Source organism: Procambarus clarkii, chromosome 27 (genome assembly GCF_040958095.1).
Source record: "Procambarus clarkii isolate CNS0578487 chromosome 27, FALCON_Pclarkii_2.0, whole genome shotgun sequence".
In the NCBI taxonomy this organism is placed as follows: domain Eukaryota; kingdom Metazoa; phylum Arthropoda; class Malacostraca; order Decapoda; family Cambaridae; genus Procambarus; species Procambarus clarkii.
This window is the reverse complement of record NC_091176.1, coordinates 4,732,472-4,758,544: the sequence shown is the minus strand read 5'-3', so window position 1 is coordinate 4,758,544 and position 26,073 is coordinate 4,732,472. Positions and strand designations below refer to the sequence as shown.

The 26,073-nt window shown below is 45.6% G+C and overlaps 1 protein-coding gene across 6 annotated transcripts in view; it reads right to left on the bottom strand.

Moving 5' to 3' along the window:
• Positions 1–8,947: 8,947 nt before the first annotated feature.
• The window catches only part of LOC123762743 (REST corepressor 1), a 177,230-nt gene continuing 160,104 nt past the window's right edge, over positions 8,948–26,073 (bottom strand). For all 6 annotated transcript variants that reach the window (XM_045749492.2, XM_045749496.2, XM_045749493.2 and 3 more), the window contains one exon: positions 8,948–10,844. In XM_045749492.2, the coding sequence (XP_045605448.1) occupies positions 10,672–10,844 (173 nt within the window). In that variant the 3' untranslated portion in view covers positions 8,948–10,671. The remainder of the gene's footprint in view (positions 10,845–26,073) is intronic.

Sequence of the window (26,073 nt, the reverse complement as noted above, 5' to 3'; positions counted from 1 at the left end):
AAGAGGAGCTTTGCGATCCATTGTATACCATATTTAATAAATCATTAGAGTCAGGCAGAGTGCCAGAGTCGTGGAAGGTTGCGAATGTGGTACCAGTTTTTAAGAAAGGAGATAGATCACTTGCATCAAACTATCGGCCAATTAGCCTAACGTCTTTTGTGGGAAAGTTACTTGAATCAATAATTGCAAATACCATTCGTCTTCATCTTGAAAAACATAAATTAATAAACAAGTCAAAACATGGTTTTACAAATGACTGTTCATGTTTAACAAATTTGCTATCTTTTTATTCCAGCATAGTTCAGGCAGTTGATAGTGGTAAGGTTTGCCATGTTGTGTACCTTAACTTTAGCAAAGGTTTTGATACAGTGCCGCATGAAAGACTGATTAAAAAGATAGAGGCTCATGGTATTGGGGGTGCTATATTAAGTTGGATTAGGGCATGGCTATACCAAAGGAAACAGAGTTAGTATAAATGGGGTTAAATGTGGGAAAATGTTGTAAGTGGAATGCCTCAAGGCTCTGTCTTCGGACCTCTGTTGGTTATAATATATATAAATGATTTAGATTCAGGTTTGAGTAGCAACATTTACTAATTTGCCGACGATACAAAAATCGGTCAAGAAATTAACACGGAAGAAGACTTGTAATAAAAATAACAATATAAAATAGGGTTTTGAAATAGTCAAAAGATTGGCAGATGCAGTTTAATGCTGATAAATGTAAAGTTCTGAGGCTAGGTAATGATGATTAGAGTTACAATATACAAGCTAGATGGTGTTGAGATTGCAAAAGGGATCTGGGAGTTATGATTAGTAAGAATTTAAAACCAAAGGATCAATGCATGAATGTTCGTAATAAGGCAAATAGGACACTAGGATTTATTAATCGAAGCGTTAGTAACAAGACACCTGGTGTTGTTCTTCAGCTGTATCTTGCTCTGGTTAGGCTATTTAGATTATGTAGTTCAGTTTTGGTCGCTGTACTATAGAATGGATATAAATTCACTTGAACGTGTCCAGCGTAGGATGACAAAGTTAATTCCCCAAATTAGAAATCTTTCATATGATGAAAGATTAACAAAGCTTAAATTGCATTCAATGGAAAGGTGAAGAGTTAGGGGTAACATGATAGAGGTTTACAAGTGGATGAATGGACATAACAAGGGGGGATATTAATAGGGTATTAAAAGTATCAACACAAGACAGAACAAGAAACAATGGGTATAAATTGGATAAGTTTAGATTTAGGAAAGACGTGGGTAAATACTGGCTCGGTAACAGGGTTGCTGATTTGTGGAACCAATTACAGCGTAACGTTGTGGAGGTGGGGTCCCTCGAGTGTTTCAAAACATGGGTTGAACATGTATATGAGTGGGTGTAAATAGGAGCTGCCTTGTATAGGCTAATAGGCCTTCTGCAGTTACCTTGTTCTTATGAATGATTTACAAGTCATGTTGTTGTTGTTATAGATTCAGCTACTCGGAACAAGTTCCAAGTAGCACGGGCTATGGTGAGCTCGTAACTTACCTGGCACAGGCTATGGTGAGCCCGTAGAGGACTTACCTGGCAGAGGAGCGGTGTTGTGTGTCTGTAGACACGTGGTTACAAGTCAAGTATTGGATATATATATAGGCAGGAGAGAGAAAGAGGTGAAGTGAAGAGAGGGTGAGGTACAATGAAAAATTACTTGTGTGACTTGTCATGCAGTGTATGATGGCCACTGTGCTGTTTGGACGCAATACCAGCATAGTTGTATAGTTATGGTGAATAAACAAGGAAGATACTTATACATAACGTGTGTATTGTAATAAAAACAATAATAGTATGATGGGAGGAGGAATGTTGGCAAGTAAGGTGTTGGAGGAGTGAGGGAGGGCTGGCTGGGTGTGGCAGCTCACTCAAGTTTTTGGGCTCACCATACCAACTTAGTGGTTCTTTATAGTGAACACATATGTAGATGAGTATATACAATGTGTGTATATATAGTGTAATAACAGCAAAAACACTATTTGATTGATAGTAGCATGTCACATATATGAGCTCCATAATTTTGAGCTAGCAATGTTTCACACTTTGAACTATATAAATTCCACACTTTTGAATAATATTACAGCAAAAAACCAGATTAGAAACGAATGAGAAACATCAAAATAATTGTGAAACATTATATTCGCGGTAACTGCAGCTCCACGGGGTGGTGGGGCTGACTGACCCCGAGCGCTCCATTGCTCAGCACCCATGATTTACTGAACTTCCCAGCTCCATCACAGCTAATGTATGTCACATACATTTTTTTTTTTTTTTTTAGTTTCCCGTGATCAGAGATAGCCTTTTAACAACATAAGAAGAGAAAATAATTGTTTGGAAAAAATTTATTTCCAAAACACCAGGGGGTTGCCATATTTGGAAGCAGAGCAGGTCAGTGGTTAATGCAGTGACACAAATGGTGGAAGTGCTTAGACATGCCAGGAAATTGCAGTGTGATGAGGATGGGAAACTTTGGTCAATAAGACAAGACCTCTCAAAGGAAGACAGAGAAAAGCTGAAGAAACATTGATGAAGTGAAATGTCTATATGGGAATAGAAATGAAGAAAAAAATTTCTATACAGTGTTAGGGACTGGAAAGCTAGTGAAATAGTACATAAAAATAAAGTAACAAAATCATTAGTAGAAGGGGAAATAAAGGACAAAGGGAAAAGGAACATGTTCCTGAAAATTGTATATACAGTACCAACACAGATGGAGTGGATAAAAAATATTGGAATAAAATACTAAAAGATATAATTCAGCTTAAGGTCCCAGATATTATCGCACTAACAGACAAAACATTAAGAAAATATTGAGGAGAAAAGAATAGAAAATAATAGAAAATATAGAAAATATATAATAGAAAATATTAAAATGAGGTCGTATACCCAAGGGAATACGTATTCCAAGGGAATCGTATTCCAAGGGAATCTCAGTTTGGAGATGTGACAGGAAAACTAGGAAGATGGAAAAAGTGGCTGTGCTGGTGAAAGAACACCTAAAGGAAAGAGTTAATAGTCAAAACCCTCGTTAAGTTGACAAAATGTCAATGCAGGTTTGGAATCAGGATGATAAACTGATAAATTATAAATGCCTACAGCCCGTAAGCAACACATGAACAAAGGAAGAACTGGATGACAAACGAGAGGGCCTCATAATGGTCATGAGAGAGATTTTAGTAAAAGCAGATAAAGATAACTATTGTTGGTACTGGGGGACTTCTTTAAAGCAATATACTAGGAGGCCTACGAAGCAAGAACGGAGGACATTTGGACAGGCAGATTTGTAAACCTCATTCTGGAGATTCTTGTATCAACACATCAAGCAGGTCACAAGAATGAGGGAAGGGGAATGTTCTGTCAGTACTGGATCTAATATTCACCAGGAAAGAAGAAGAGGTATTTGACATCCAGTACCTTCCTCCCTTAGGAAAGAGTGATCATGTCCTGTTGGAAATGAAATATGCTTTGCGATATAATCTAGAAGAAAATGAGGACAGTGAAACAGTTGATAAACTCGATTTTAAGAGAGGACACTATGGGGAACTTAGAATTTTTTTAATGAGTTTAATTGGACAGACTTGTTGCTAGGCAAGGAAGTAAACGAGATGTATGCCAAATTTTGCGAAATATATGATGAAGGCACACAAACATTCATGCCAAAACAGAGATGCAGGACCAGAAAGTAGGATTGGTTCAACAGAAATTGTGAGAGGGCCAGAGCGGAAATGACAAGAAAATGGGTTCAATATAGGAAGAGGCCTAACCCACAAATATACCAGTACTACAATTACATAACAGTGAGGAGAGAGGCAGAAGCAAACTTTGAGAAAGGTATAACAGATAAATGTAAAACAGATCCAGGCCTTTTCTGTAAATCCATTAAAACTGTAGACCCGTATCATTAGCAAGTGTGTTAGTCACAACACTAAAAACAATAGTTAAACACAAATGTGTTGAACTCCTAGACTAATGACATAATAACGGACAGACAGTATGGTTTTCGAACAAGAAGATACTGTGCAACAAATCTACTAAGTTTGCAGGCGATGAGTCACAATAACGTGGCTGAAGTATGTTGACCAGACCACACACTAGAAATTGAAGGGACGACGACGTTTCGGTCCGTCCTGGACCATTCTCAAGTCGATTGTGATGAGGACAGGTAGGGACAGGCATTAAATAGGCAAGAGAGAGCTGAGGAGGAAAGTCAGGTGTAGGGGATAGTAGTAATGAGAACTGCAGCAGGCCTATTGGCCCATACGAGGCAGCTCCTATTATAACCACCGAAGAAGATAGTAATAGGAATAAGAAGAGGATAGCAAGGGAGCGTAGAAGACAATGAACAGAAAAAGGGAGAAGAGAGAAAGAAAGGGAAAGAGAAAGAAAGAAATGGAAGGGGGAAAGCTTATGTTAAGTCACGTTTGTTAGAAAGATTAGAGCATTTGAGTATATACTGTGAAAGGGAAGAGTCCACAGCAACAAAGCCAGGACTCAAGTTCATGTTGGGTACATTGTTAATAAGAGCCGATTCTACAAGACGGCGTCTGTGTAGAGTAGAGGCAGGAAAGATTATTTTGGAGGAAGACCAATCAATGGGATGATTAGAATCCCTCACATGGCAGAAGAGAGCATTGTTAGTGTCTGCAGACATAACACTTCTCTTGTGTTCTTTAAGTCTGTCATTCAGTGTACGGCCAGTTTCGCCAAAGTATTGGAGAGGACAAGATGAACAGGAAATAGAGTAGACACCAGCAGCATTAGAAGCAGGAGGAGCAGTGTGAACTAGATTGCTACGAAGTGTGTTAGTTTGTCGAAAGGCGAGTTTAATGTCAAGAGGACGAAAGGTATTGGTAAAAGTTTTGAGTTCAGATATGAAGGGAAGGCATAGTACAGTGCTATTAGTGTTGGAAGCAGGTTTAGGATGAAAGAAATTTCATTTAGCTTGAGAGTAGGCACAGTTGATGAAATGCAAAGGATAACCAAGGCGAGAGAATGATTTGTAGATAAAGGCAATTTCAGAATCAAGAAACTGAGGGTCGCTGATGCGTAGAGCGCGGAGGAAGAGAGAGACGAGGACACTTTTCTTAACAGAAGGAGGATGGTAGGAAAAGAAGTGAATGTACATGCCACTATGCATGGGTTTACGGTAGACAGAGAAAGAGAACCCAGACACAGAGCTGTGAACATGAACATCAAGAAAAGGAAGGAGGGAATTAGATTCCCACTCAACTTTGAAATGGATAGAAGGAGCCAGATTGTTAAGAGAGGCGAGGAAAGGCTGGAAAAGATTAAGGTCATTAGGCCATAAAGCAAAAATGTCATCAACATAGCGAAGCCAGAGAGAGGGACGAGTATCAATAGAAGGAAGAAGAACAGTTTCGAAGTATTCCATGTAGAAATTAGCAAGAACAGGGAAGAGAGGGGAACCCATAGCGACACCGAAAGTTTGAGTGTAATATTTACCGTTGAAAGAGAAGGAGTTAGATTCAACACAGAGTCTAATGAGATCGAGGAAAACGTCAGTGGGAAGTGGGAGAGGAAGGAGACCCTCTGACACCTTCTGTCTGAGGAAAGAGAGAACGTCATCGAGCGGAACATTTCGGTCATCGAACTACTACGAGCGGTCATCGAACTACTAAGTTTTTATGATAAGCCACAGAGATAATACATGAAAGAAATGGTTGGGTTGACACTGTCTATCTGGACCTATAAAAAAGACTTTTGACAGAGTCCCACACAAGAGGCTGTTCTGGAAACTGGAACATGCTGGAGGATTGACAGGGAGACTTCTTTGTTGAAAATTTTTGACAGACAGATGAGGCTGGTAATCAAAGACAATGTATCTGACTGGAGGAGTTTTACTAGCGGAGTACCACAGTGTTCAGTTCTTGCACCAGTAATGTTTGTCGTCTATATAAATGATCTACCAGAAGGAATAAAGAATTATTTCAACATGTCTGCAGATCATGCTAAGATACTAGGGAAGATGGGAGGCACTTAGAAGGATAGGAGACGATTGTAATGCCCTTCAAATCAATCTAGATAAAATAAGTACTGGAGCATAAAGTGGCAAATAAAATCCAGTGTGAATAAATGCCATGTTATGGAATGTGGAGTCGGAGAAAATAGACCACACGCATCTTACAAATTATGTGGAATGGAATTACAGAACTCCAATGAAGAACGAGACCTAGGGGGTGGTTTTGGATAGTAAGAAAGCTCTTTTGAGCTTTTCTTTGTGAGCTCCTCTCACAAAGAATATTGTGAGAGGAGCATATGCGTCGCTTTTAAACTTTCAGACTTGCCTTTAATTATATAGATGGTGAAATACTAAAGAGACTGACTGTTCATGACTTTTGTGAGACCAAAATTGGAATATGCAGCATTTGTATGGTGCCCAAATCTCAATAAACGCAAAGAAACTGGAAAAGGTGCAAAGGCATGCTACAAAGTGGTTCCCGGAACTGTAAAACAAGAGTTACGAGGAGAGAGTAGAAACGTTAAACATGCCAAAACTAGAAGATAGAAGAAAAAGAGGCGATATGATCATTACGTACAAAATACTAACAGGAATCGACCAAATTGACAAAGAGGAATTCCTGAAACCAGCAACATCACAAAGAAAACACAGATTCAAGCGAAGGAAACAAAGGTGCCAAAAAAACATCAGAAAGTTTTCTTTTGCAAACAGTGAGTGTGGTACACAGTTAAAACAAGCTAAGTGAGAATGGTGGTGGTGGTGGAGGCCAAAACCATCAGTAGTTTCAAAGCGTTATATAACAAAGAGTACTGTACTGGGAAGACGAGACACCACGAGCGTAGCTCTCATCCTGTAACTACACTGCCTATGTGAAGCCATTACTTGTGAATGCAGCACCAGCATGGAACCCACACACTGTGAAGCATAAGCAGAAATTTGAGAAAGTTCAGAGGTTTGTAACTAGATTAATATCAGAATTGAGAGACCTCGACTATGAAGACAGGTTGAGATAACTCACACTCCCATCCTTAGGGAGGAGAAGAAACAAACTGGATAAATTAAGGCTATTTAAAATAAAAAGAGGTAGGACAACAGGATATCAGTGGAAGGTGGACATGCAATCGAGTCAAAGAAATGTTAAGAAATTCTCATTCCCTGTACATGTACAATAGCTGGCAAATGGAATGGATTGAATGGGAAAATTGCTAAAGCCAATTTGATCCACATCTTCAGGAAAAATATAATGAACATATTAATGCTGAGAGAGGCAATTAGTGCATCATGTATAAGCGATTAGAAGGTGGGGCATAAAGAGCTAACTTACACTCCCCCAGTCACTGATAGGTAAGTATTTCATAAAGTGCAAAACAAAGAAAAGTGGCTTCATTAAGGAACTACTATGACTATAATTAACTTATCTGTTATTCTAAAGGCTTGATGCAAATATATACAAATGCTTATCAGTGTGGCCATGAAATATGTTTTATATACAGGTGATAAATGAGGCCTGAGAAATTCATTCTATTATAAAGATTTTTATATAACTGCAAAGTGATATAATCAACTGAAACATTATGTTCTTTGAATAGGAGAAATGTCTTTTAAGAACAAAGAAATAAAAAATAAAATATTTTCCGTTATGCACACTCCTCAGGCACCAAATTGCATAATAAAACTTAATACTGTAAAACTCTAGCAAACAAGTTGTTTCTTGAAATTTTCAAAAGCAGCATCATACTTCTCGAAGATGATGTTGCCTGCAATGGCACAGTTCACACATCTGAAATAATAAGTTCAGGCATTCCAAGAAAAAACAATACATTCAAGTCTTGATTATCTCTGACAGTGATTAACTAAGAATTAGTTAACAGAGTTAGCTGCAAGTAACTAGAGGCTTAAATAGTGATGTCCACTCGAGTACTCGTCGATTAACTCGATAATACCATCTACAGAGAAAATAAAGCAAAGGAAATGAATCTTGATTAGTTTTATATTTACACAAGCTATGTTCCTCGCCACAGTATGAGCGTACAGTACAGTAATAGTAATATAGTATACATGATGTGCACAAATAAGTGTACAATAAATACAACAACTCTAATTCGAACCACACAGACCCATTGGGTTCTGAGCATTTGACTAAGCATAGATATTTTTGGGGTCTCAAGTAAATAAACAAATTAGTTAATTTTTTACTGGTGAAATACATATGTAAAATAGATTTATTTTTTCCAACTACTGTACAGTATTTTAATAGTTTATCCAGCACATTTTTCACGTCTTGGTCTTCGTCATGGAGAATCCATACAAATATTTTTTTTTTTTTTGGCCATTTTATTGTCATCTATCTGGATATTTGGCTGATGGATAATAGATCAGCTACTGTACTGTGTGTGTTGCTTCACAGTGCATATGAACAAAGAAATTACTCGTTCTGGTACAAATTAATATGTTGGTTGACTATGCACTACAGTGCACAAGCTTCCAAGCAATCTAATTTCCCACACATACTATTAAATTTAAGTATCCACTACAAATATGAAACAAAAAATTCTGAAAGTTTTCATGTTTCAACACAAAGGAAATTCTGCTATATTTCCTTGATAATGTGTTGTAACACGAAAACGTTTGGAATTTTTGTTTCATTTTCCTCATGGATACTTATGCATGTGAAACACTTGGTTTTTGTGTGTGTGATTATTCTTGCATACTATTAAATATATATCTTTACATTTATCCTCTTAATACAAGCACCATTTGAACAATCAAGATTAAAATGTACCGAGATGCCTCTGGAGCTATTTACTGTACTGTAACTTAGATAATCAAGACTCAGTTGTATATATAAGAACCACTGGGCCCCATAATTGTCAAAATGGAATTATCCCCTAATATGCAACTTGAGCTATTTTGTCTGTAAGAAGGTCACCACATCTCTCTTGTTGGTGATCTGGCAGTTTAATGAGCTTAGATACAAAGTGAACAAAGTGAGATTCTTGTATACATACTACTTAAGGGGTTAAACATCACTTTACACACAAATTAATCAAATAAAAATTAAATAAATTAAAAACGTTCCTTCTATTCACTCTTGATGTACAAACGACATTAAGGTAACTAAATTAGCTACATAAATGGGAAATTGGAAGGAGACACCAAATGCTTTGGCAGAGCAGTCTATCCAAATTTACAGGTAACAAACAATATTACTTCTGGATACATGGCAGATAATATCATGTTAATTTCTGAATGTCATATATAACATGGTGTTAACTTGTGAGAATATGACAAACAACATGGTATTAACCATTCAAGTGTACTCTGTACACTCTCTTACTTGACCAATAAAGGCTAAACATATTATGACATTGTCTAAGGAGCAGAGGATGCCTTAGATGGTAAGACAGAAAGTAATATGATGTTTGTGTATGGTTATGGACAGTAAGAAATGGTCTGAACATTAAAAAATATAAGTTGCTATTCTTTTCCTACTATACATGGAAATATAAAATTTTCTACACTTGTGTACAGTTTACAAATGGACAATTTAGTTCCAATTCCAATAATTCTTTTTACAAGTTATTTACAAACCTGCAAAATTTAAATAAGCTACTTGTAATAATTATACCATGATAAAGGGCTGAATATCATTACTTATCATAATACTTCTAGGTGCTAGAGACTGTTCTCCTGGGGCTGCTGCTGTAACCCAACAATAGCACTCAATTACCGGTACAGGTTATGCAACTATTGTCATTCATCATTATCTCACAACAAATGCTGAAGTTTGCAAATAATTTAAAAATCTCTTTTTTTTTTTATGAATACAAAACATATCTATGACAAGCATCATAAATGTGTGTTGTCCTACGTAACTGTAGGTCCCTTGTGTGACAATTATTTTTGTAACATGCTACAGTATTAATATCACACATTTATGTTTCACATTTTCAAATACCATGCTTTCTGTCTTCTTTCTTTGGGTTATTTACAACTACAGTATTTTAATGTACATGAATTTCTTAAATACTCGTGAATGACAACACTGAAAGAGTTTTTCCCCCAAGTAGAAAAGGCATCCATAACTTTAAATTACACAGCATTAACAGATATACAAGCATACACAGTTGAAGGTATGAGTGATTTTTATATATGCTGCCTTTAAATGGTACATTTTATTGGTTTTGTCAAAAACTGACTTTTTAAACAGAACTTAAAACAAATTTTTCATTCAGTAACAATAATAATGAGAATGAGAATTTTAATGAAGATGGGGATGAGGCGGCATGAGAGCGAAAGGGAGAAGGAAAGAAGTAGCTGTATTCAAAAGCTTCTATCTTTAAGAATGAAATACAGGATGAATTTGAATGAAGATAAGGATAACAATACAAATGTCTTCACTAATTCTTCACCTGACTTTTAATTATAATCTGCTACTTCAATGTCAAAGGTACCCCTACAAGATACACTTGTTCTGGGCAATACTTTCCACTGATCAAACCTGTCAAGAGTATGGATGAGGGTATTTTTTCCTCGACTAATCATAAATTATGATGCAAAGTTCAAGGTGCAAAACAACATTATTTTTTCCTTTTTTTTTTTCATTAAATAACCAAACACATAGTTTAGTGAATATATACATATACTTTCACAGACCAGCTACTCGTCAGTATTTGCACGAACTGGACCATGCTCTTCTTCCCACTCTCTCAGGACACCATCTAGGTTGTAGCGCTTTCGATATGTTACAAAGAAGCTGCGAACATGATTCTCGGTTTTGTTGCCAACTATTTCTGCAATTGCCTTGAAATCTTTCCCAAAATATCGAACAGCTGAAAATACAAACATGATTTAAAATGCATTTTATAACTTTTTTTTTTGAGCTAATTTCTTGTGCACACGTAGGAACAATGTTACAAGTCTAAACATACTTAAGTACAAAGTTCAGTACCTAGATTTAAGCAGATTATCTTTTCCAACTACTAGAGGTTAATTTCAGAAAAAGATTTGTAAATACCATTCTTAAACACTCCACCCATTGTTCTATGTAGGTTACAGTCTCAAATATCTTGGGTTTAAGTGATCCATGAAGTATTTTGTTAATGGATGTTATGCAGAACTAGATATTTTTCAATAGCAGATGACTAAAGAAGGCTTTTGTGCTGCTATATCTGATATTTTAAAATACAAAGACATACTGTATTGAGCAGTGTAGCCACATGATGGGTCGGGTGGGGTGGGGATATGGTTGGTAGAGGTGTGGGATTGGTAAGGGAATATGGTGGATGGGATATGGATGTTTGAGTGTTTATTACTGCCAATCAATCTCTTATATTCTAACTCTGTTTAAAAATAAATGTGTGTGTGTCTGGTTATACAGCCCATTAAAAAACCCAGCGCTGAATGTAATGAGAAGCCATTTTCTGGGTGAGACCTGGAGGCTCCCCGGAGCTATCCAGGCTGATATGGATATGTATAACTTTCTGGCATCAATGTGCATGGAGTTCTTGCCTACCGGGACCACGAGCCAGAACCTGCCCCCCCCCCCCCCTTCGGAGTGGCACAAGAATCAATGGCCTATAAAAAAACCCATGTGATTGGAAGCATTCTATGTCTTCCATTTACCGGGTATGGCTCCCAGAATGATAGGCACCCCAAAACAAACCCCTATTCTGGTGAAAATATTGCTACCGAAAGCTGAACAAGTGGACAGAACTCCCCAAACAAAAATTAGCAAACGAGCATTACGTCATCATGTTGCCACGCCGCCGCTGTCTGTGCACCCCCCCCCCCCCCTCCTCTCCAGGAGGGGGAAGGGGGAGCCAAAGACCCTTGCACTGATCCAACTGGCAGTTCTTAGGCTGGATGTCAAAAACACGCAAAAACACTGCCGACCGGAGGGAGGGAGGGATGCCGGGGAGCCTCCAGGTCTCAACCAGAAAAATGGCATTTCATTACATTTAATGCTGGTTTTCTGGAAGGAGCCCCATCAGTGCCACAGAGCTAACTACCCAAAGACAAGGAAAAATACAGGGACTTACCCGAGAGATGGTCAGTCCTCACTCCTTAATGCGAAGTCGTGACAACTTCTTGTAACCGCTGACCCACCCAATGCAATGCAGGCCCTACTAGGTCCAGGGACATTGACAAGGTAGCGAGCGGCCAGGACCCTGCTCGACCTCCAAAAACCCTGTGCCCGACTGTCAACCCAATTCATGTTGCCAAAGATGGCAGCCAAAGCACAAAACTTACGAACGTCTTGGGCACGGGGATAGTCAGCAGGCTGGCTAGACTTAATAATCCTGTGGACGATCTGAGAGACCCGAGCCTGGGAACAGGAAAGGGGAAAACTGGGTCAACCCAAAGCGCGTCCATGGACACAGAAGCCGTGGCACGCAAATAACGGCAGAGAGCTGCAACCGGACACAAAACATGATGCACCCCCAGCCGAACCAACCAAGCATCAACTACCCAGGGACCCCTCCGGAAAGCAGCAGTCTCATTCTTCACCAGAAAAGAAGGAGAAGGCTGCAGACGAACAAACCGATCACCTCGACCGAAGGAGCAGAAACCTTTGCGCCGGAGGAGAGCATGAAGCTCACCCATCCGACCCCCAGAGGCCAATGCCAACAGGAAAAGAGCCTTCGAAAAACAATCCAGAACCGAAAGGGCCACAACAAAACGAGGAGAAGAATGAAAAGAGAGCACTCTGTTCAATGACCAGGACGGCTCAGGCGGCGCATGATCAGGCCGGAGGTGAAACAACGCAATGCAATGTAAAGGATCTGGGTGTACTCATGTCGGAAGACCTTACCTTTAAAGAACACAATAAAGTAGCCGTCACAACTGCAAGAAAAATGACAGGTTGGATAACAAGAACTTTTCACACTAGAGATGCTATACCGATGATGATACTTTTCAAAAACGCTTGTGCTCTCTAGAGTGGAGTACTGCTGCACAATGACAGCCCCTTTCAAAGCTGGAGAAATTGCTGACCTGGAGAGCGTGCAGAGATCCCTTACTGCTAGAATCCACTCAGTAAAAATCTAAACTATTGGGACGGACTAAAGAGCCTAAATCTGTACTCCCTTGAGCGCAGGCGGGAGAGGTACATAATAATTTACACGTGGAAAATATTAGAGGGCTGGTCCCAAACCTGCACACAGAAATAACATCACATGAGACCAGAAGACATGGCAGGATGTGCAGAATACCCCCGTTGAAAAGCAGAGGTGCAACAGGTACTCTGAGAGAGAACTCTATCAACATCAGAGCCCCGAGACTGTTCAACACGCTTCCGCTACACATAAGGGGCATAACTGGCAAACCCCTCACAGTGTTCAAGAGAGAACTGGATAAGCACCTCCAAAGAATACCTGATCAACCAGGCTGTGACTTATACGTCAGGCTGCGAGCAGCAGCGTCCAACCACCTGGTTGATCAGTCCAGCAACCAGGAGGCCTGGTCGACGACAGGGCCGCGGGGACGCTAAGCCCCGGAAGCACCACAAGGTAACCTCAAGGTAAGATAAGGTAACGCCCGAGACAGCTTGCGAAACTGTGCAGACGTGACATCAATACCGAAAGCAAGCTGAAGCGGCTCCACCAGCTCCGCACGATACGAGGCGACAGTGTTAGGCATACGGAGACGGTCCTGGAACAACTAAGAGAGAAAGGACAACACCCTAACAGAAAGCGAAGTACAACGACGAAGACGTAAGAAGAACCGGAGGACCGCCAGGAAACTTCATACTGCTGCAGAGACGAAGCCCGCAGGTGGGATACTAATAAGGAAGCCACCTGATTACCATAGAGATGATGATAAACTCGAGTCAAAAATACCATACGCAAAGACTCGAGGAGAAGATCAAACCATCCACGTGACGTACCAGTCCGATCTACTGAAGAGGCGGAACGAGGAAAAACCTCCGGGTTCGGACACCGAGCAAGCAGCGCCTCAAACCACAGCTGGGCTGCTCACCAAGGGGCCAAGAGGATAATTCTCCCCTGGTGAGTCTCCAAGCGAGTCAGGACCTGGAGCAATAGCTGAACCGGGGGAAAGAGGTACGGGAACCCCCACCTCGACCAGTCCTGCCGAAAGGCGTCAACCCCGACGACCTTGCAGTTGGGAAAGGGCGCCACATACAGGGGAAGGCGCCGCGACCACGCCGATGCGAAGAGGTCCACCTCAGAGCGTCCAAACGTCTGGCAAAGCCAACGGAAGGAGTCGGCGTCGACCATCCATTCCGTGGAGAGGGGAACGAAAAATGAGACAGACCATCGGCCAAGACGTTGGACACTTACCTGCTTGATGGGATTCTGGGAGTTCTTCTACTCCCCAAGCCCGGCCCAAGGCCAGGCTTGACTTGTGAGAGTTTGGTCCACCAGGCTGTTGCTTGGAGCGGCCCGCAGGCCCACATACCCACTAAAGCCTGGTTGGTCCGGAACGTCTTTTAGAAAACAGTCAAGTTTTCTCTTGAAGATGTCCACGGTTGTTCCGGTAATATTTCTCATAGTCGCTGGGAGGATGTTGAACAGCTGCGAACCTCTGCTGTTTGTACAGTGTTCTCTGATTGTGCCTATGGCATCCCTGCTCTTCACTGGTTCTATTCTGCATTTTCTTCCATATCGTTCACTCCAGTGCGTTGTTATTTTACTGTGTAGATTAGGGACCTGGCCCTCCAGTATTTTCCATGGGTATATTATTTGTTATCTCTCTCGTCTCCTTTCTAGTGAGTACATTTGGAGAGCTTTGAGACGATCCCAATAATTTAGGTGCTTTATCGCGTCTATGCGTGCTGTATATTGTTACGGTGCCCTCTCCTATTTCTTTCGTTTGCCGGCTTAAAGAGTCATATCAGCTCTCCCTACTGATTCTCTGAGGTTCAGGGAGTCTAGTGATATATGTGGCGACCAGACCGGCTGCCATTTAATGGAAGGAGGTTATATTATAAGTTGTAAATAAAGGAAAATTGGCGCCCTGTTATAAAATGAAACAGTATCCCCTGCGGCAGATATGACCTTTTGGAAGGGAGACAAGCCGATCGCGGATTGGCCGACGTGGTCGCGGGCGACAAATCAGGGCCCGCCATGACGTCACCGAGTGCCCCGGGCGGCGCCAACGTCAGAGTTGTACTGACCGTGGAAGCGACAGGACGCGCCTCGGTCGGCTCTCAGGGATTGGAGGCTCTGCAAGCCTTGTTCAGTGGATTGAGCTGGCTGTCGCAGTCATCCCAGTTATTGGAGACCTTGCGCTTCTGGGAAGCAAAAGAGGAACCAAGTTCAGTGAGCAGAGAAGTGCCCAAACTTGGAAAATAGTCGGCGACGACGCTGGGCGGCGCCGCTGGCTGGACGTTGAGGTCTGGAAGGTGGGCGAGCAAGCTAGCTGTGACTGGGGTCACATCCACTGAGAATCTTGGAAGGACGACACCGTGCCTAGGACAAGGAGCGACGCCCTGTGGGAGAGGCGAGTGTGGGGAAAAATAGTGATTAGCTCAGCGCCCGTCGATGAACCAGGATTGGGGCAGCTGAATCTCAGGGATTGGAACGGCGACGACGCGAAGGCTTCACGACACCTGAGGACCTGTGGAACGCCCTGGATCGTCGAGGATCGACCCAAGGAAGCGTGGGAACCTCACACCATCGAGGGACAGGCGTCGTGAGCCAGGAGTGTAAGGTAGATCATTTTTCCCTCCCATTACCCCTTGTATGAGTAGGCTAGTTAGGCCACAATATTTACTTGTGTATGTGGCAGCAAGACTTTATTACTTTAATAGTAGAATAGGCTGCAAGGCAGCTTGTGTCCAGGACTGTCAGAGAGGACAGTGTGTACGGATGACAGGACAGTGAAGGAGAGGTGCCGACGTGGTGAAGAGGCCCTCCTGTGAGAGTGTGAAACTCCTGTCCTTCTGCCCAGTTGAAGGAGTGTTGGAGGTCGTGGAAGAAGAGGCTGACGATCGCCAGACTCATTATCCATATTTCATATTCATGTATTACTTGTGATTGTGTGTGTGTGTTCATGTAATTTGCGTCAGTAAATCCACACATTTTATTACTGTGTTTGAGTGTGCCTCCATTTGTGATATTTCTCTATGAGCATACATTTCTGGCTACAAACGATATATGATACACCCACTGAACTGCATTGCTGGGGTGCAGATATAATAACCCAGCTGGCGACCTTGCTAAGAGGAAGATAGAGAAGACAGGCGGGAAAGGAGTTCCTGCAACCTTTTTTTTTGTCTGGCAGGCAAGACTCAGGGAGGTTATGGTTATAGGTAAGCCTGAGTCTTCCTTCACTCCCCCACGGGTCTAGGCCGGAACTGTTAACAGCAGTTTCCCCGTGTTTGACTGAAGGGCTTCCAGGGTGAATCAGTGGTACCCCTTTGTGGTGGAAGCAAAGACCTGCGGAGGTGGGCATTGTTGGTCCTATCTTGTGTGACCAAGGAGACTCCGGTGAATCCAGGGAGTCGGAGGGGCTGAGTATTTGGGCCTTTGAGCCCCTAGCAGTTAAGTGTTAGCAGAGCCCCGGACCGCCCACCCCCACGTGACAAGAGAACTGGCGACCTTGCCAGGATTCGAACCCCAGTAGCCAAGAACTGGGAACTTCGCCAGGAAGCGTGGATCAAGCTACAGTGTGGACCAAATTGCAAGACAAGTGTTGCCAGGGTACTAATACAGTGTGGCCAGTGAATTCGGTGGTACTGTTACTCAACCAGCTAAGGGACTGAAACGGTGAAATTAGTGCCTACTAACTTGTCTGTGCTGTCGTGTATGCTCAATGATATAGAGATGGAGGAAGACAAAGTAAAGAAATTTATTGACACAAGGGACGAGGGAATTTTGGAAGAGTGCACCAAGGCCCAGCTCCAACAAGTGGCAAACCACTTTGGGATCAGGTTGAGGACGACTAAGGTAGCGGAGCGAAGGATAGAGATCATGGCACAGCTCACAGCTCGAGAGGAAGCGACGGGAGAGGAGCCATCTCAAGAGGAGCCGTCCCGAGGAGAGCCGTCGCAAGGTGAACCGTCCCGACTAGGGCCACCCCAAGCGCCTACCAGTGTGGAGAGAATTCACAGTGAACATGGGAGCAGTGGAAGGTCCAGCTGTAGTAAGAGGAGCCTGCAACTGGAAATAATGAAGATGCAACTGGAAGCCCAGCTGCGACGAGAGGAAAGAGAAGCGCAAATGCAGCGAGAGGAACGTGCAGCTGAGCTGCAGCGAGAGGAACGTGCAGCTGAACTGCAGCGAGAGGAACGTGCAGCTGAGCTGCAGCGAGGTGAGCGAGAAGCACGGCTGCAGCTGCAGCGAGAAGAAGGAGAGAGACAACTGCGACTGGAGGAGATAAAGGCAAAGAAAGAAGTCGAATTGCGTCGCGTTGAACGTGGTCTGCCCTCACTACCTGCACGGCGGGATGACCTCAAGGTAAGGGAACGTGACTTACCTACGTTCGAACCACAAGAAGCTGAGGCGTTCTTCGAACACTTTGAACGGATAGCGACTCTGAAGGAGTGGCCGGAAGATGATTGGGCTGCTCTGGTCCAGGGCAGGTTGACTGGTGAGGCCCGGGAAGCCTATAACATGCTGGACCTAGAGGAGTGTACTAGTTATGACGCGATTAAGAATGCGGTTCTCCACTCATTCCGGCTGACTCCGGAGATGTACCGGAAGCGGTTCAGAGAGTGTACAAGAGCGTCGGGAAAGACTTACGCCGAGACCGCCAGGGATATGGAACGGAAATTCCTACGATGGTTGAAGGCGGAGGAAGCGGAGTCGGTGGATGATATCAAACAACTGATAGTGATGGAGAAGTTCATGTCGGTGCTCCATCCAGAGTTGCGAGTAAGGGTGAGAGAAGCAGGTATTAAGGACCTGAAGGCTGCAGCGGATCGAGCCGACATGCTGGAGGAGGCACTACATATCAGGGGGGAAGGGCCACCCAGACACTCGCCTTACCCAAGGTCGGGAGGGAACTTTAGGAGTTCAGGAGGAGCGAGGACGAGTGGGGACTCTCCCAAGAGTAGTGTGCCCGATGAAGTAACGTGGTTCAAGAGCTCAAGAGACGCGGGGAGGAAGCCCCAAGCTGTGAGCAGTGGACCTAACTCGGGAGCAAGTGCTGCAGTCCCGGACACGACGACGGGGAGTCCAAGGAGGACCCAGGGGACGTCTGCAAGTGGTACCGCCAGAGTGACTGGCGAGTGGCCGCCCAGGGGAGGTGGCCGATGCTACAACTGTGGTGTGAGAGGACATTATGCCCGCAAGTGTGAGGAGCACCAAAGGAATGTAGGATTAATGTTGGAAGAGGAGAGAGTGTTTGTTCACACCCCATATTATAGTGGACCCAACGTGAATGGTTGGGAAATGAAGTTGGGTGAACATCCCTTCGTTTTCGAGGCCAACGTGAAGTTTGGAAAGTCAGACCCAGTGGAGGTTGCCGTGCTTCGAGATACGGGTGCTGACATAAGTATGGTGACCAGGAGTATTCTCCCCAAGGAATTTAATGATTCACCTGTGGGAGTGGTGAGGATACGCAGTGTGGGGGAGGAATACAGGTTGCCACTTCACGAAGTACAGCTGATTGCCGACTACGGAGTCGAGAGAGCTATAGTAGCTGTAGCCCCTAAGTTACCCCTAGAGCATGTACAGATGGTGCTGGGTAATGACCTCGGAGGAGGCAGGATACAACCCGATTGGGCCAGGAGTGCCTATGTTTCAAGCAGCGGTACAACCCTGCCAGGTGAGGTATCAGTCGCTCCAAATAATAGTGAGGAAGCCGACTTCGACAGGGAAAACGTCGCCAGAGACGACGACAACGAGGGCGAGAGTGCAGAGAGGTCGTCGGAGGTTGTGGAAAACCCCGACGGGGACCTCCGACTAAGCCTGATGATGCGTGTGGAGGAGTGGCGAGGAGCAGCTGTACAAACGCCTGGGGCGGTGAGGAGGCTGCAGACCGCACTCCCTCCATACAGAAACGTGAATAGAGTAAGCTCAGTGGATGAGCGAACGGCGGTGAGGGGCAGAGTGGAGGAACCACGACGCAGTGCACCCTATGCCGGCCAGATGAATAGTGGTAGGTGCAAGATGAACCACCGTGGTGAGGTGAGCGACAGGGAGGTGGATGAGCCCAACCACGAACCGAAGAAGACGTCTGCAGGGAAGAGAATCTCCTGGAGGAGTGAAGATGTTCGTCGGGAACGAAGGAGCGAGTGGTATAGGAAAGGCAATACGAAGAAAGCAGGGAATAGGTACACCCAGGGTAGGCGCCAGCCTAACCAGAGGGGCATTGGGCCATCGCAAAGGCCTAGTGTGGAAGAGAGGAAGCTGCTGGATGGAGTACAGGTTACAAGTGCCACCGTGAGGAGACAACGCACCTACGGGAGAAGAGGAACCGAGAAGAGAGAAGGTTGGCGAAGAGGAGATCATGAGAGGAAACATGGAGTACCTGTAGGACGCAGTGGAAATGCAAGACTATCTCGGAGTGCACGACGCGGTGGAGGCGCTGCATGCACTGAATCTTACAGTGGTAACGAGCCGTGGGAGTACACTCGTAGCCACGGAGAGAGGATTTCTTGTAGGTGTTCAGGGAACACCCGTCACACCCGGTACTATGCGAGGTGGAGATACAATGAGGCAAGTGACTGGCAAAGTGGTATGAGCCACGTCACCAACTGGAGGAGTGACACTTCAGGAACGGAGGGAGCAAGAGTATAGGTTGCCCTCTTGAGTGCTGCTCTTCCGATATGACTCTTATTTTAAGGGGAGGGGTATGTTACGGTGCCCTCTCCTATTTCTTTCGTTTGCCGGCTTAAAGAGTCATATCAGCTCTCCCTACTGATTCTCTGAGGTTCAGGGAGTCTAGTGATATATGTGGCGACCAGACCGGCTGCCATTTAATGGAAGGAGGTTATATTATAAGTTGTAAATAAAGGAAAATTGGCGCCCTGTTATAAAATGAAACAGTATCCCCTGCGGCAGATATGACCTTTTGGAAGGGAGACAAGCCGATCGCGGATTGGCCGACGTGGTCGCGGGCGACAAATCAGGGCCCGCCATGACGTCACCGAGTGCCCCGGGCGGCGCCAACGTCAGAGTTGTACTGACCGTGGAAGCGACAGGACGCGCCTCGGTCGGCTCTCAGGGATTGGAGGCTCTGCAAGCCTTGTTCAGTGGATTGAGCTGGCTGTCGCAGTCATCCCAGTTATTGGAGACCTTGCGCTTCTGGGAAGCAAAAGAGGAACCAAGTTCAGTGAGCAGAGAAGTGCCCAAACTTGGAAAATAGTCGGCGACGACGCTGGGCGGCGCCGCTGGCTGGACGTTGAGGTCTGGAAGGTGGGCGAGCAAGCTAGCTGTGACTGGGGTCACATCCACTGAGAATCTTGGAAGGACGACACCGTGCCTAGGACAAGGAGCGACGCCCTGTGGGAGAGGCGAGTGTGGGGAAAAATAGTGATTAGCTCAGCGCCCGTCGATGAACCAGGATTGGGGCAGCTGAATCTCAGGGATTGGAACGGCGACGACGCGAAGGCTTCACGACACCTGAGGACCTGTGGAACGCCCTGGATCGTCGAGGATCGACCCAAGGAAGCGTGGGAACCTCACACCATCGAGGGACAGGCGTCGTGAGCCAGGAGTGTAAGGTAGATCATTTTTCCCTCCCATTACCCCTTGTATGAGTAGGCTAGTTAGGCCACAATATTTACTTGTGTATGTGGCAGCAAGACTTTATTACTTTAATAGTAGAATAGGCTGCAAGGCAGCTTGTGTCCAGGACTGTCAGAGAGGACAGTGTGTACGGATGACAGGACAGTGAAGGAGAGGTGCCGACGTGGTGAAGAGGCCCTCCTGTGAGAGTGTGAAACTCCTGTCCTTCTGCCCAGTTGAAGGAGTGTTGGAGGTCGTGGAAGAAGAGGCTGACGATCGCCAGACTCATTATCCATATTTCATATTCATGTATTACTTGTGATTGTGTGTGTGTGTTCATGTAATTTGCGTCAGTAAATCCACACATTTTATTACTGTGTTTGAGTGTGCCTCCATTTGTGATATTTCTCTATGAGCATACATTTCTGGCTACAAACGATATATGATACACCCACTGAACTGCATTGCTGGGGTGCAGATATAATAACCCAGCTGGCGACCTTGCTAAGAGGAAGATAGAGAAGACAGGCGGGAAAGGAGTTCCTGCAACCTTTTTTTTTGTCTGGCAGGCAAGACTCAGGGAGGTTATGGTTATAGGTAAGCCTGAGTCTTCCTTCACTCCCCCACGGGTCTAGGCCGGAACTGTTAACAGCAGTTTCCCCGTGTTTGACTGAAGGGCTTCCAGGGTGAATCAGTGGCACCCCTTTGTGGTGGAAGCAAAGACCTGCGGAGGTGGGCATTGTTGGTCCTATCTTGTGTGACCAAGGAGACTCCGGTGAATCCAGGGAGTCGGAGGGGCTGAGTATTTGGGCCTTTGAGCCCCTAGCAGTTAAGTGTTAGCAGAGCCCCGGACCGCCCACCCCCACGTGACAATATGTTCTCTGTATTCCCTCTATTTCAGCAATCTCTACTGCTCTGAAGGGGGAAATGAGTACTTAGCAGTACTCGAGATGGGACAACACCAGTGACTTAAAGAGTACAACCATCGTGATGGGATCTCTGGATTTGAAAGTTCTCGTAATCCATCCTATGATCCATCTGGATGTTTGTCCATCTTAGACTTGGTAAATTGAAATCTCCAAGGAAGATAATAGGTGCTGGGTTCGCTAGATTATCAGGGATGTTCCCTATTTTGTGCATCTGCTTTGTGAATTCCTCAACCGTTGTATCTGGCAGTTAATATATTAGAATAACAATTAAGTTTTTTTTCTACCTTAATTCCAAGTACCTTTACCACCTCATTAGTTGAGTTTAGTAGCTCTGTGCATACCAGGTTCTCTTTAATATACAGACCTACTCCTCCATTTGACCTATTTTCTCTATCACATCTATATAAATTATAATTTAGAATCCAGAATTCACTATCCATGTAATCTTTCGTATGAGTTTCCGTGAATGCCCCACTCCCCGCACGTGAACTGCCAGGAGAGCCAGACCCCGAGAACTCAGCAGACGAGTCACCCGAAGCAACCAGCGCCAAAGAGCCAAGGACCGCATCGAACACCCCCCGAAGCTCGGGTAGGGGCCAAGGCACTGAACCCCAAAAAACCCTTAGAGGAAGCCGGTGACGCTGCAACAGACACAAAGCCCCCCGGGGTTCGAACCCAGTGATCGCAAGAGAAGTGGAAGGGAAGTCCCCAAAGGAACCAGAACAGCCGACAAAGCCAAACCCAACCCGGCGGGTAGACCAGCATCGCGAAGCTCAGGCTCCCGCATAGACCCTCGAGCAACCGCCGGGTGACCCGGGAGCTCCAGAAACAGGCACAAGCGGGATTGCAGCCACAGAAAAAGCCTCCGGAGGAAGAGACAAGGAAGCGGTCCGAGAGCCCCACACAAGGCCCAGCCAGGTCCGAACCTGGGAGGGAACCAGATGGGACTTCCTCCAGTTCACCAAGAACCCGAACCCGGCGAGCTGAGAAAAAATCAGATCCCTGGCTAGCAGACAAGCGGACTGGCTGGGAGCCTAAACCAGCCAGTCGTCAAGGTAGACCAACATCTGAACACCTACCAAACACCAGTGGTAAATAGGGCAGAACCCCCGACCAAGACAAAAACAAAAAGAAAAACAAAACCCCGTAAGAGAACAATGTACCCCAAGGAACAGAGCCGGCCGCTGTGATAGATGACAACAAGCTGTGCAGCACCATGCGCCCCTTACCAGTGCTAAAACTGTCTCTTACCCTACGGTAAACTAGGGAGACAAAACACCAAATACCCAAAGGGCAGCCGAGAAACCAAGCAGTAAAATGGACACACAGAGGCGGAACTTCTGTAAGCATGAGGTACCTCTGTAAACATACGGCAGTCCAACATGACATTGGAACCCCCCCCGAACGTGAACTGCCAGGAGAGCCAAACCCAGAGAACTCAGCAGACGAATCACCTGAAGTGACCAGCCCCAAAGAGCAAAGAACAGCATGGAACTCCGCCCTCGGTTCAGGCAATGAACCACTGGAGAACAGTCCGAATGGAGCTGGATCGTTGATCTGTGAGAGACCTGAACCCTCCGGAGTGACATGAACACAGCCGCAAACTCCCGCACCGTGCTGTGAGCCCGACTGAAGGACGGACCCAACCATCCCTGGCCGCCCTGGTGAGTACTGGTCACAAAGCCCCAGCTAAGAGACGACGCGTCCGTGAACACATCGAGCGAGGCCTCGGGTAGGCGCCAAGGCATTGAACCCTGAAGAACCCAGAGAGGAAGCCAGTGACATAGCAACCGACGCAAAGCCCATGGAAGCTAAACCCAGCGGTCGTGAGAGAGGCGGAAGGGACATCAGCGAAGGAACCTGACAGCCGATGAAAAGACACCCAACCCAGAGTAGACAATAATGGCAAAATTCAGGCTCCCGCACAAACCCTTGAGCAACTGCCGCGTGACCCAAGAGCTCCTCAGGTACAGACGAAGGCGAGAACACAGGTGAAGCAAAGCCCCCAGAGGAAGAGACAAAGAAGTGGTCCGAGCGTCATACACAAGATCCAACCAAGACCGATCCTAATAGGGAACCAGATGGGACTTCTGCCAGTTCACCAGGCACCCGAACTTGGCGAGCTAAGAAAGAACCAAATCCCTGATGAGCAGACACGCGGACTGGTTGGGAGCCCAAACCAGCCAGTCGTCAAGGTAGGCAGAACCCGAAACACCTAACAGAAGCAGGAGGGCCACCATGACCTGAATAAGGAGTGTGAAAACGCGAGGCGCCAGATTCAAAGGCAACGAAAGCGGTAAGCTTGACGTCCCTGAATTGGAAGCATTCTATGTCTGCCTTCGACTGGGTTAGGCACCCAGATAGGTAGGCGCCGAATGAGTGGATAGAACTCCCCAAACAAAAACGAGCAAACTAGTATGACGTCACCGTCGTCACCGGAGCTTACTAGGCTGATATGCTAATGTAAGACTTTGGCATCAGTCATGTGTATGACAATAATATTTGTCATTATTACTGACAAATTAGCCAGGCTCCTGCTCAAAATTGTCAAACCAAAAAAATCATTACAATGAAGTGTATTCTCGCCAAATAGAACTCAGATAATCTAATTACTGGGTAATTTGCACAAAATCGATGTACATACAGATATATACTTTGCATGCAATTCAGGCTACCCAGTATGATTATAGATCAGCATGTGCACATAGGAAGCTGCCAACTAGACTTTGGTTTTTGTCTTTTGATGAGTATTTCTGGGGAGAGCCCCTTCGGCTCCCCAGAGCTTACTAGGCTGATATGCTAGTGTCAGACTTTGGCATCAGTCATGTATATGGAGTTCTGTGGGCCTACCGGGTACCACGAGCCAGAACCTGGCCCCCTCAGAGAGGCCTGAGGAGCAATGGGTTATAGAAACCCCAGTGAGGTTGGAAGCATTCTATGTCTGCCATGGACCAGGTCAGGCACCCAGAAAGGTAAGCGTCCCAAAACAAACACCTATTCTAGTGAAAATTGCTATCACAAGCCGAACAAGTGGATAGAACTACCCTAAAAGAAACGAGCAAACGATCATGACGTCACACATCACCCCGCCGCTGTCTGCGCAGCTCCCCCCTTCCCGGGAGGGAGGAGGGGGAGCCCCAGACCCACCGCGCCGGCTATCCACCACCAGTTCTGAGGCTGGATGTAAAAAAAAAACATAAAAAAACGCCGACCGGAGGGAGGGAGGCCGGGGAGCCTCCAGATCTCATCCAGAAAATGGCGTTTCATTACATTTAACGCTGGTTTTCTGGGGGGGGAGCCCCATTGGCTCCCCGGAGCTAACTACTTACAGAGGAAAATATAGAGGGACATACCCGGGAAGCGGTCGCTGCTCACTCCACAACTCGAAGTCGAGACAACTGGCTGCAATCGCCGACCCAAAGCGACACAGGAGCGAATAGGCCCAGGAACGTCAACGAGATAATGAGCAGCCAGGACCCTGTTCGACCGCCAACTGCCCCGAGCCCGAACATCAGACCAGGACATGTCACCAAAAGCGACAGCAAGGGCAGAGAACTTATGGACATCACGGGCACAAGGATAGACTGCAGGCAGGCTGGACGCAATAACTCTGCAGACGACCTGGGAGACCCGAACCCACGTACAGGGAAGAAGGGAAACCGGATCAACCCAAAGTGCATCCCCGGACACAGAAGCCGTGGCGCACACATAATGGCGGATGGCCGCAACTGAACACAAAGCATGATGCACCCCCGGCCCGACCAACTAAACATCACCAACCCAAGGACCACTCCGGAAAGCAGCAGCCTCATTCGTCGATAGAAAAGATGGGGATGGCTGCAGATGAACAAAACGATCGCCCCAACTTAGGGAGCAGAAACCCCCGCGCCAGAGGAGAGCATGCAGCTCCCCGACCCAAACCCCAGAGGCTAATGCAGGAAAAGAGCTCCTGAGAAACAAACCGGAACCTAAGAGGCCACAATAAACAGAGGAGAAGAAAGAAAAAAGAGCACTCTGTCCAATGACCAGGACGGCTCAGGCGGTACATGAGCAAGCCTGAGGTGAAAAATGCATGAGACAGCTTGCGGAATGGTACAGAAGTAACATCAATACCAAATGCAAGCAGAAGTGGCTCCGCCAGTGCCGCACGATACGAGGCAACAGTATGTGGCAAAATGACGGCCCCCGAACCCCCACAAGAGAAGGACAAGACCACGCCACCAAAACACGCCACCTAAGACGGGACAGAAGGAAAAAGAAAGGACCGCCAAAAAAACCCACACTGCCGCAAAGAAGCACACAGGTGGGACACCATCAACGAAGTCACCTGATCACCAACAGAACGTGAAAGACTTGAAGCAGAGCCGAACCAGCCCTGCCATGGACCAAATGAGCTGAGGAAGAGGCGGAGCCGCGGGAAGATCTCTGGTCCCAGACCAGCACTCGAACCGAGGGGTACGAGCTAAGATGAGAGACAACAGGAATTAAACCGC